The following is a 12,238-nucleotide window of genomic DNA, read 5'->3' on the forward strand; positions in this document are numbered from 1 at the left end:
GAGCCTTTATCACCACTATATCCATCATTATGTGCCTGTTGCCCCAACCCAGAGGGCCCAAAAAGCACGAGAAGCACGGCTGGCACGAGTCCTGATCCCATGCCTGGACTTTGCTCAATTATGTCGGATGGAAGCTAGCCATGGTATTTGTTGCTGTTTCAAGCTCTGACTGTGCCTGTAGCCTGTCATGAAAATGTGCAAGCCATTCGTGATTGATATGACTCTTGTCTCACCAAGGACGGCCTGCCTGAGCCATTCGAGTTTCCAATCGATGTTTCCGGGGACTTCGCCCGCAGACTTCAATTTGGATAGGAAGATGAGACAGAAGCAATCGGCCATCGCCAGCTTCGACGCACATTTCATCTTCTATTATCACAGTATGCGCGAGTTCCCATCTCGTGATCGTCACATCCTTTATTAATTTAGTCTTATAATTTTCTTTGAGACCACGATCACCATCGTTACCCCGAAATGCAGAATCCTAACACGATCGACCATTTAATACTCAACCGGCATCTGCGCCAGCTTGCTTCAGCTCCCAAGCATGTAATGTTTTTAATGAAGATAGATAATGGGGATCTTGAGCACCCAAGACATCTCGCCTAGCCCGCACACATTCCTGCATCAAAGCAAGAGCTTCAGGTAGCCGGCCTTGGCCCTCACACGTATAAGCAAGGTTATTCATGCTGGTCAGCGTGGAAGGATGATCCGTCCCGAATTTCTGCTTCCTCGTCGCCATTACTTCCACGAACAGCTTCTCCTGTCACTCCGTCTCGTAGATTGCCCCAGTCACCTGTATGCGGGCAAACTCAAGAAGCGTCGCGTCCAGGTCAGACTGCCAATCTTCTGGCTCTGGCTGAGCTTTTGCTGCCCTGATGCGGGCAAGTAGCTCGGCAGCTTGGAACGCCACCAACTGAGTGTAATTGTAGGGTCTTGCCTTGTCTAGGTGGTCTTCCCTCAGCATCTCGAGCACCTCTTGGCCCATGACGTCTTGTGCAAAGATTGAGACCATTCTGACCGTAGTATCTACCAATCTGATGAACCATGTGTGACTTTTGCTGTATTCCTCCATGCAAATTTCGAGATTATCAGGCTTCTCGAACCTGCCATTTTCGGCAATGACCATACATCCGTCACTACACTCGCAGATGGTGATTTCTGTCGTACAGTCTGCGGCCTCCGTCACGGTTGTAGTCGTATCGTGCGTCGGAACTTGGACCTTTCCATTCCTTATCATATCCCGTACCTCCAGAGCATCTTTTGTCTTCTGGTCATGGTGCGACGTGCTGTATTTGCGCATACTCTTGGTTGCTGCAATGATGTGCAGGTGCAGGTGGGGGATGCTTTGATCTGGGAAGAGGTGCAAGCCGAATTTGAAGTCTTCGGCCTGGAGCTGATGTATGCTGCTCTCCAACTCTTCGTAGTGCTTCAATGCAAGCCTATAGCCTTCGTCGTCCTTGCTGCCCTTGGCATTTTCGATGGCCTCTCTTTGGTGAGCTAACACCTTATTCCGAAATTTCGCTTTCTTCCAATTCGACTTGAAGAGATCGATCATGTTGTCTATCAGATAGACATTCTCCTTATTCAAGGAGACACCGTTGTAAATGCGCTTCCTAGAAAGAGCGAGTAGATGGATCATGGACATGCCGGCAGATGAGGGCTTATCGTACTGTGCGACGTCAAAGGATGCTCGATTGCCAATGATGAAAACCTCATCGTTTTCTGCCAGCTTTGGGTTGGATGGATTGGTAAACGGTGTCTCAGCTTTTACCCATTTGTTGAGTGGAGCGTAGTGATGGTTCTCCTCACCATCGAAGTAGGCCTGGACGTCTCTCATGGCCGACTCGTGCGTCCAGAATTGCGAGAACTGCCGAATGATCTCGTTTCCCTTCGGGGTAAAGTTATACTGCATCTGACTGCGCTCCGCCGTGTACATGTCCTCAAATCCTCCGATCGCTGGCTTTCTTTCGGCTTTGACCAGCATAGCCAGCATAGCCCCCTCTAGGAGGCGGATTGGACGAGACCCGACGGCCAAGTGGAGAGCAGTTATAGCGAACGAGTGAGTTACCATCAACACAAACTGGGAACTGTCCGTATTGAATATATCCTCCAGCACGCTCTTGACGCGAGATGTGTGCTTATCTTCATCCTCTGGGTCGTTTGGTTTGGGCTTCCAAAGCTCATCTTCTTCCTTGAAACCGGGTTCGAAGGAGCACTCTGGATAATGTTCTTCAATCCATGCGCGACTGCTCCTGCTGTCACAAGTGTGGTTCGTCAGTCGCTCACGGAGGTTCTCCTTGATGACCCGCCGGGGGTCGAGCCCGTTTTGATGGTGCACGCCGTTGTAGATCTGCTTGGTGGTACCAAGACAGCGACGCAGAGGACTGGTGTAGATAGTTCCTGGTGATGGCATCCCGTTCTCTTTCTTCCACTTGACAAACAACTCCCCAATCTTACGTGCTTGTTCTATTCCCTTTGGGTTGAGTTCTGCGTCAGCCCATGTCACCCGCTTTTCGTCGTCACTGAGTGACTCAAGGTCTCCCAGTGGAGGAAGTTCTTCCAGATTAGCTCCGGCTTTATAAGCCCATTTCTCCTATAATGGATTAGTCGACATTTGTACTCGGGTAAACAGCTACCCAGGCACTCATACCTTCCATTGTCCGCCTACAGCTCTCATAACTGCGTTATGCACACTGTCGCCGTGGCGGACGACGTAGATCACCTTATATGATTCATTGCTTCCACCGTGCTTGTTGAGATGAGTGACGTGGTTCTCTAATCGCTGCCACTGGGATTGGGAATCTGGCGGTAAGGGTTTCGTATCATCCTCGCAGTCTTGGATGATACCTAGCTGATCTTGAGTCGCGATGGGTGTCGGGGATGGTGGGCCGTCCTCGGCTCCTTTTGTGTGATCGTAGAAAACACCTGGGACGCGGGAAAATTTGTAACTGCATTCCATATTGAATGATGATGTGATACAAGTCGGGGGTAAAGGCTAGGTAAGGGGCCAGTAATACAACTGGGAGCGTAGTCAATGTGAGAAAACGATGTATGTATTCAAGGAGGAAGTCAAGAAATGGGAGGTGAGCTACTTGGTTATATACACAGGAAATTTGGTTTAGGTAAGCAGGCAGCGTCATAGGGCGGAAACCAGACATGGGGTCGGGACTTGTGCTAGACACGACCACTGCGGAAGAAGACGGCAAGAGTCACGAGTATGAAGTATAAAATGCTTAAGCCGTTATTAGGGTACAGTAGCTCGCATCCCTACTACCTTGAAATAGGAGGCTTTATCAACTCAAGCCTAAATGCGCACATAGCGTGCCAAATTTGGCCCGATCAAGAGTAATTAATGGAGCCGTTCTGTGACGGAATTGGGGTGTGTCAGAAACGATTTGGGCGCAAGCCGGAAGAAGGTATGCGCCTTGAATTGTGTTGCGTCAGAAGGTTATCAGGGCCTGATCCCACGACCGCAACGGAAGAGCCGTACTAAGCTAGTTCTGGAGTTTTCAATGAACTGAGCAAGGGCCAGGCCGATGAATAAACTGTCCATATCTGCCTATCTGCACCATATCAGATGTCATTTTGTTGTCATTACATGGATATTATATCTTATTGCCCGCCATGAGTGTGGTACACCCAGACTACATAAGCAATCGCCTGTAGATATCTACATCTCAGCTACCCCCTCCAAACCTACTCTATGAAATATATATCAACTCACCGTAACGCACAAGTCCCACATGGGCTCAATGCAATCCTCCATGGCACACTGTTCACAGAACTTGCCAATGTCCACACCCACGGGAAGACATAACCCGTTATGCTCCCAAGATACTAGCTCAACTATATCAAAGACACGGGAAACCAACTTCCGGCTTCCCGAGGAATGGGAGGCTCAGGAAATCCTGGATGAGGAAGTCATCGGCGAGAAGACGTACTATTTGATCAGCTGGAAACCCACTCTTGTGCCTGAAACGGAAGTAAGCACAACGCTGCTTCAAACGTGGCAGGACGAGATGGACAATTCGGTTACTCCCAACCGTGATTCTGTCTTGGAAAGCCATGTGGTGCTGCAACGTTGTGATCAGTGGCTGGGTACTATCATCGGAGAAGAAGTTTTGGACGGTGCGACTCACTATAGGGTCCAGTGGGAGCCGACCTTCGAGCCTGATAGCAATCTGGTGGACATGGCGGAGCTACTCAAGGAGTGGAAGCTGAAGCTCCGAACGCGGAGTGGACGATTATACACGGAAAGGAGAAGGGTGGGGGATCGCAGGAAATCCGGTCGGGGCCGAAGCCCAGAGCGACGGGATAGCACCGTGGAGTAGACGAAACTCATACAAGCCGACAATTACGATAGCCACCAATCTCAGACCCCATAGCGACTTAGTCGTATTGATATACGCCAATGACCGGTTCTCAGCACGATCAGTCCCAGCTTAAACTTTGACTAAGCATGCCGACAGGAGTCTGTGCGGAGTCCGCGTTTGTTGAGGCGTGCATGAATTCGAGGGACCACCGTGGCCATGAAATGTTATCTTGTGACTCCAAGGAAGAAGGCGAATCTAGACTAACGCCGGTTAGTCCTACGAGCAGTGGACGCCATGGAGAGCGGGTTGATACTTACTGGTGACGTGTCTCAGATCCCATGCGGCTGGCCCACTTTTGGTCAATATAATGGGGCTTGAGTACATGAACGATAGCTTCAATGCGTCATGAGAGGATTATACAACTAGTATCGATAAGTGGATAGGGGGCCAATAAAGACCACGGAGTAGGGCTTAGTTACAATATTCGCTTAGACGGAAGTATTGAGTTTGTTCCTTCATCATATAGCTCCCTCTGTACATACCAAGGCGATCTTACTCTATCCAGTATCTATCACAAGGTGGAAGGCTTATGTCCTCTCTTGACTAGGAAGGGGCCAGTTTCCATGGGGGATCTCGCTCTGACATCTTGAATGACTTAATAGTGTCCCTGCCCTGCCTTAATCAACCAACCGGCCATTGCACATCCTACCACCGGCCATTTATGTCACGCTGTAAAAGGTTACTTCTTGGGTTTGCTTTGATGTATTCTGGTAATTGACCTTGTCCGTCTTAAGAAACTGAAGGGTCTTTCATCCGCACTCTCAATAGAGTTGAGCAGCATCTAGCGGAGAAGCCAGTAATTTATATGCCTGAGCTCGCGTCTGGCTTACGGTAGGTGTCATTGGCACTCTTGGCATTGAGGCCTACTCTCTCGCCACTGTTTACTATTGCCCCTATCCGAGCTACACAGGACATTCGACTCCAACCCGACGACGTCACCTATGGTTATACCGCAAGCAACCCCCATCCAGCCTTCCACAGCTAAACATGCCCTCGAGATACTTCGCTGCCAGGACCGCATCTCTCCACGCAGATCAGGCAGTCTGGTGGGCCTTTGCCTGCAGAATTTTAGTCCCATCATTGTCCAATGAGTCTAGCAGTGATCTTGCATTCCCTCTCCCACCTCCGGCACCTCTCTTGACTGCCACACCTCTGCGAAGACCATGCCTGTCTCCTTCGTACCGAATACACTCCAACCTTACCAGTGCTTCGCGCGCTGCTGTGCGAACAACACCCTGCAAGCCAGCAGAAGACTTTGACTTGTGGAAGAAGGGATGCTTTGAGACGTCAGTCGGCGACGTTCACATGGCATGCTGTGGTCTCTTACAATCATCGGCGGCAGCTGTCCGGAGTATAGCATGTCCAGGAAGTCCGCAGCGTCGTAGGACCAGTAAAACCCCTTGCGAACTAAACCCGCCATGATCTGTTCCACATACGAGACCATAAACCGATGCATTTCTCGTCGGCGACTGAGGTCTGTCGATAATCTTCCACTCAGGTCGAGGGCTATTGTTCCATCGTTAGATCAACTCATCGATGTGGGTATGCTAGTCTGTTACTTAGTTTCACCGTCCCATTAGACGCAATACGTACATCCGCTGCGCGGACGTCCGTAGGCAGAGACAGAAGATACATGATGGCGGATACGATCTGTTGCCGCCAGTCAGTATCTAGAAATTTCGCTCAACCCCAGCACACATACCTGCATCATAACAGTCGCAACCTCTACCTCGGATTGCAGTGGCGCGATGGCAAAGAGGTCCAAGTCCAAGTGTTCATGGACCACTGATGTGGTACGACCGCTGCAGTAGATCCCTAGGAGTTGTGCAATACTGGGATGGCTGATCTCGGAGAGGACCCCCCAACTCCGAGACCGTGAATTGGGGGACCTGTAGGACTTGGACGACGTGCCCCCTACCCGACCGGTGCATTCCAAGCCAACCGCTGCCGTTGGTGCCTAGGTGGCGATAGTGGGTATGCGCAGTTTGGTCGATATAGAGCGGAGGCCTTGCCCGGACCGTCACGAGGTTGCGATCACGGCAGAAGTCTGGCATGCGCTTGAGAGACATGATTGCCACCATTTATTTGGACTTTACACTATGGAGCTTATATACATTGCTCAGATGGGTGCTGGGACTAAGTGCCATTTGGATACAGCTGGCGCCGCAAATGTCGCCTGAGGTAAAGGCAACATGCGACGCGAACCGTTCTGTGAAGTCTGGAAACATCGTAGTGGCGTTTTGAGACGAAATAGTACAATACGGTACTCCAGCCTATCAATAACGAGTTGGCTTTTACGAAGCTAGCGGAAAGTGCTTCTTCGTAGCCCGGTCAAACAAATCTTGCTGTGAGTAGGCCTTTCTGGCACGGGAAGGTACGATACATAGATGGGCATCTCGTCAGATCTGCGTCCTTAGGGCTTAGGTGAGTGAGGAAAGTCGCAGTGTAAGAAGCATGGCAACTGGGTTGGATCCCTCATGTGAGTCAGGTACCAAACGAGCCATGGATACGACGGCGCTTGCACGACTAAGCCTAGACAGCGAAGCCATGACGTCCCTTTTAACACGTACTACCCATGATCTCCTCTCACACATAACATCATTGGATGCAGTTGGGATTCATCAAGCCTCCAGGTGTTGCCGAGGATGGGCCGGAGGCGCCTCCGATAGTTCAGTGGATAGTGAGGCATTATTGCTTCAACGTTTCATTTCCTATCTGGTGAAGGCCTCCAACACCAGTTCGCTTACATTGCTGGCTACCTTGGTGTACTTACACCGCTTGAAAGGGAAGCTCGCGTTGGCGACACGCAAATACAAATGTACAATGTACCGTATCTTCCTAGCTGCGCTTATAGTAGCGACGAAGTATCTACATGACTGGTCGCCGAGGAACAAGAAGTGGGCCAAATACAGTCGTTGGTCTTATGGGCCCGTCAGTTTCCGGTTCACTCTACCGGATGTCAACCTGATGGAGGTCGAGATGTTGTCCTTGCTCGAATGGCGGCTAGGCGTCACTGAAGATGATTTCGTCCACGTTCAGGTGCCATCCTGAGCCCCATAGGAGAGCTGAGAGGAAATCACCAGGTTCGGCAGGCCGGCGTCCACAGCTGGGATGATATTCGAAGGCAGTGACGTAGCTGGAAAACAGTACACCGATACTCGGCTTGGGAACCTGCCTGGTGGTCTTTTGGGACTCTTCTTCTCTCTCCGACAGCTTGACAGACCCCTGCCGGCGCCCTACAGCTTGAAATGACCACTACGGATCGGAAGGTAATTCAATACCTATCAGCCTTGGAAGGCATTTTCCGGCATGATAATATCTGTAATACATGACGCACTTCAGAGATCATTTAGATACCTTCACGGCTAGCTATTCCATCTAGAAGAGATATCGAATGACGTACCAAAGTTGAGGCCTTCATCTCGTCGATGAAGAGATGTATGAGATGAGTATGTTAATAGCAGTGAGCTGCCACCGAGCAGAGCTGATTTCCATTGCCACATAGGTCGTCTACGATCCTAATTAGGCGGCCTCCGTTTGAAATAATATAGAGCCAACTACGTTTACATCTGACTCATAGGCCAAGGACTGAACTGCCTCGAAGCCACAAAGGTGCCGTAGTGGTAGTAGAGATATGTCAGCCTTTCACCGAAGCGTCTATTGGCCAGGGAACAGGGCAAGGATAAAAAGGCAGCTACCTCCAAAGGCTATAAGAAGTCCAGAATTTCTAGGCATTTCCCCATCCGTCTTCTCCCAGGTCTACCCGCTTATCCCGCACAATGGCTTTACATTTTACGGATCTGCCGTTCGAAATCGTTCTGGAGATTTCAGAGTACCTCACTCTACGGGAAATGTCCTTTCTATGCCGTTGTTCGAAGAGTCTATCCTATTTCTGGCGCGAAAGGCTATTTGAAAGCGATGTGCGGAATACTAGATCTTCCGCAGTCTTTCTTGCCATCACATCATTGAAGCATAACCCGGCTACAAAGGACCTCGAAACTGCCCTTAGAACTATCAATCACTCTATTCAAGCAAAGGCGGACTTAGAAACAAAACACGCTATTTATCTCCCTGATGCAAACCCCTTAACGTAGGTACCACCCATGTGGCGCACCCAACCAAGTGGCGCACCTACTGCTAAATCGCGATCGTTCAACTTTAAGTCATTACACATCCACAAATGATGATGGCTGCCTCTTCTAAAGAAACTCAATTGATCCTTGCTATACAATCTCTTAAAAATAACCCTCAAAGTAGCCGCCGAGCGACTGCAAAGATCTACAACGTCCCAGAAACCACCCTACGTCGAAGAATGGCCGGCACGCCTTCGAAGGCCGAGCAGGGCAGCGCAACTTCTCGATTAACGAAACTAGAAGAGAGGGTGATTGTGGAATACATAATTGACCTGGATTCGCGAGGGTTCTCGCCCCGGCTGTGCGACGTGGAAGATATGGCCAATATTATTGCCGAGGCGCGTGACGCGTCACGCGTCGGGACGCATTGGGCCTCGAACTTCGTCAAGCGCCAACCACAGTTGAAAACGCGTCTTTCGCGTGCATACGACTACCAGAGGGCCCTTTGCGAAGATCCTGAAGAGATCGCGGCTTGGTTCGAGCTTTTCCGCAACATGAAAGCAAAGTACGGCATCCTCGACGAGGATCTGTACAACTTCGACGAGACCGGCTTCATGATGGGCCAGATCGCGTCCTCGATGGTCGTTACGGGCGCCGATCGCGACGGGAAACGAAAGAAGGTCCAGCCTGGCAATCGGGAATGGACTACCGCGATCCAGGGCGTGTGTGCGAGGCGGTGAGTGTACTCGCTCCTTGGGGCATGTCCCACGCTGACTGAGCATTCTAGGTCCGGGGCTTGCGCGGCCGTCAGGCTCGCGTAACCAGACGGGCTCGAGTCTTCCGCACGTCGAGACCAGTGCGGAAGCCATCTTTCAAAGTAAGCCAGGCCAGAAATACGAGGCAAGGCTCGGCAGGTCGACCGCTCCGGTGCCAGACGCAACACAGTGAAGGAGCAGGCCATCGAAGCCCGCAACCCATGGCAAGTTTGATGGGTCGCCCACAGTCGACACAGGACAATATTGATGGATCCTCTGCCGTGCAACAGGGAGCGCAGACCACTCATCCGCCCGGCGATGGAGTTGCCGAAGGATCGGCGACAGAATTGTCGATGGGGTGCAATGAGCGTCTCGACTCTCCAATGTGCGATGCGGTGGCTGGTGACGCCAATGACTTCGAAGTTGCAAGGCGCAGCGATAGGAACTGGCATGGTAGCAACGGCAGGTGCTTCGCAGCCCACAACACTGGAAGCCGGTCGGTGCCAGCCAGGCGGGGGGAGGGTATAAGCGACAGAGTGCAGATTCCTCCCCAAATCCTGAATCCGATGCGTCTGGCTTGGGCAATAGGCATACTATCGGCTTACACCAGGACATGGAAGGGATGCATGGCCAAGAAGGGCTGCATGACCAAGACGGGGACGCTGGGGATTCCTCAGTAGAGATGCCAAATATGCTCCCGACGATCTTGGCACAGGAAACGGATGCAGGCGGCCCCGCTATAGAAGGACCTCGGGGCCCTCAGCCTCGATGTGGGAGTCCTTTCGTCAGATATCCTGCTCAGGCAGCGCCTCTTGCTCTAAGCTTCGCCCAAGGGCTGACCGTCGAATCAGGCAAGGGCCGGGGGCCGCACGAGGCCTCCATGGATGTATGGGGGATACGAAGTCGGGCAAAGACGAGCCTGGATTACATCTTAACGTATAAATGCTAGCGTCGGTGTTGAAGTTAGGACTGAACGATCGACTGAATCCAGCTCACACCTTGCATCTAGATCCATCGCAAGAACATGAGAAGAGGACTACCCCAGAAAACAAAGTAATGAACTTCGAGTCAGTCTAGATACTAAGGACAGCTATCTGGAGGGATCCTTGGGAATAAGTTTCTTATCATCTGCTACAAGGATGTTCCCAACTCACCCCGAGTTGAATGGGAAGTGCGCCGGCCGTACGTCGCGTACAATCTCTTCCCACCAGAATCACCGTGGAGGCTAGGACCAGGGAGTCACGGGAGTGCAGAAGGGACGACAGTAGCGTTAGATTGGTTGCTGAACTAGAGCTGAAAACATGCTTCAACATAAGCATACACAGAGCTGCCTTGTGATATTTGACGTATTAACATGTGCCGCGTCTTCACCCGAACTGCATACCACTGAGACTTGATCGAAGGTCCTCCAGCATTCCCACCATCTTCTTTGCCAAGGTGTCCCGCTGCAACTTGCGTCTATAGTCCTTGTAGTAGTCTGGCGTGCGCCTCGCCGCATTCTGCACAGATCCTCTTGGACGGCCTGCCTGTGACAGCTTTGCACCGTTTCCCCCGATCCTGGGAGGGCATTGCCGTGGTTGTGCCGTCATAATCGGCGCCAAGGGCCTTCTAGCCGCCACCCGGCTGTTCCAACGTACAGCTCTCTGCAGCGACGCATCCATCGCGCCGTGGTCGGGATGTCTCGTGGGTCCTGGCCGGGCACCTGCATTCGTCGCGGCGGTTGGTGCAGTGTTCGTCAAGGAGCTGGGCTCGGTGCGGGCGGGTTGCGCCACTGTCTGTCGGGGAGCTCGGGCGCCTGTTTTATGATTAGCGTCACGCGGTTACTAGCCGAGAAGCTGTACTCACCTTGCGGTGTTTTTGGTGGAGGCAGCTGTCTCGGACCCATCTGCCTCGTGGGACTGTTGAGAATGACAGTCCCGCCGTCATCGTCGGGGATGACGTCGTAGACAGACAGAGGCTCCGCCGCGGCAGCGGGAACTGCTGCAATATACTCGGGGTCGGTTTCGTACTCGGCATCCGCATCGCTGTCTATGCCAGCAACGGCATTCGCGTCGTCGCTGGCGTCCGCCTGGGCCTCGAGACGGATGGCTTCGACTTGGCCGCTCGATCGTGTCGCTCGGCCGTGGCTCGGCCTCGCGTGGGACGCGGCTGATTGTCGAAACTGCGGCTGTCAGCAACAGAGCTGGATACACTCGACGGAACGGTAACCGGGACATGGGGACGGACAATCCTGTTGAGGTCCGGCACGCGCTGCCCGCGCGGGACGTGCATCGCCGTCTCCATCCGCTCGTGTGTCGGGTTCCAGTACGCAAGCGCGCTGAAGACGTCGCAGTACCGCCCGAGGTCTTTTGTCTTGTTCTGCAGCGACAAGCCGCTCTTGCGGACCTTGTCTTTCTGCGCCTTAGTGTGGGCCATGGCGGAGGCCTAGCTACCTACTGCGGTTCGGGCCACTTGCTGGACCCTCTTGGGGTATATTCGTGGAGTGTCCATTTGAGCTACAGTCCCGCGGAACGGTAGATATAGCAAGTGCTGGTTTGCGGGTGCGAAACGTTGATGACATGATGAGGTCGAGCTGGGCGAGCGTCGCCAAGGGAGCTGCTGATTCGATTCCGAACCCATGTTGGCGAGAGGTTGAGGAGGAGAAGTTCTTGCGCAGTTCAGGAGGATTGGGCAGTTGGTTCTCAAATGACGCGAGCTCGCGAACCGGCTCTACGCTAATAACGGTGGGTTCTAGACCTGGCCCGCTGGCTGCGCTAGTGCGCTAGTGCGCCATTGCTACTCTTCCGACTCTGCACTCCAACAGTAGGGCCAACAGGTCTGCAGGCTATGAAGCCAGGACCGGAAACAGCGCGCGAGAATCTTCGAGCTCTCGACGGATGCAGCGAAAGAAGAACACGCTGCTGGATGATTCAGGCCCCGAGGCGACCGACCTCTATCGGAACGGTACAAGCGGAGCGGTGGGAACATCAGGCTCTGTCCTACGCACCAGAACATGGGCTGCATCACAAGCTGTCCGTCCGGCGTCTATTCCGTCTCT

The 12,238-nt window shown here is 52.5% G+C and overlaps 3 protein-coding genes across 3 annotated transcripts; 2 read left to right on the forward strand and 1 right to left on the reverse strand.

The window, feature by feature from the left end:
* Positions 1-763: 763 nt before the first annotated feature.
* On the reverse strand, positions 764-2,959 carry PG998_002968 (phosphoglycerate mutase; the record flags this gene model as incomplete). The annotated part of the gene is made up of 2 exons (XM_066869786.1): positions 764-2,593; positions 2,651-2,959. The coding sequence occupies 2 exons, from the start codon at positions 2,957-2,959 to the stop codon at positions 764-766; spliced, it is 2,139 nt and encodes a 712-aa protein (XP_066733536.1).
* Positions 2,960-5,360: 2,401 nt separating this feature from the next.
* Positions 5,361-6,162, forward strand: PG998_002969 (uncharacterized protein; the record flags this gene model as incomplete). The annotated part of the gene is made up of 2 exons (XM_066869787.1): positions 5,361-5,659; positions 6,090-6,162. 2 exons carry the CDS (start codon positions 5,361-5,363, stop codon positions 6,160-6,162), a joined length of 372 nt encoding a protein of 123 aa, XP_066733537.1.
* Positions 6,163-8,685: 2,523 nt separating this feature from the next.
* PG998_002970 (uncharacterized protein) lies at positions 8,686-9,064 on the forward strand (the record flags this gene model as incomplete). The annotated part of the gene is given in 2 exon segments (XM_066869788.1): positions 8,686-9,035; positions 9,052-9,064. 2 exon segments carry the CDS (start codon positions 8,686-8,688, stop codon positions 9,062-9,064), a joined length of 363 nt encoding a protein of 120 aa, XP_066733538.1.
* Between the last annotated feature and the right edge of the window lie 3,174 nt (positions 9,065-12,238).

The sequence above is a fragment of the Apiospora kogelbergensis genome (genome assembly GCF_038363985.1).
Source record: "Apiospora kogelbergensis strain CBS 113332 chromosome Unknown utg000002l_segment0_segment0, whole genome shotgun sequence".
NCBI classification, from domain to species: Eukaryota; Fungi; Ascomycota; class Sordariomycetes; order Amphisphaeriales; family Apiosporaceae; genus Apiospora; species Apiospora kogelbergensis.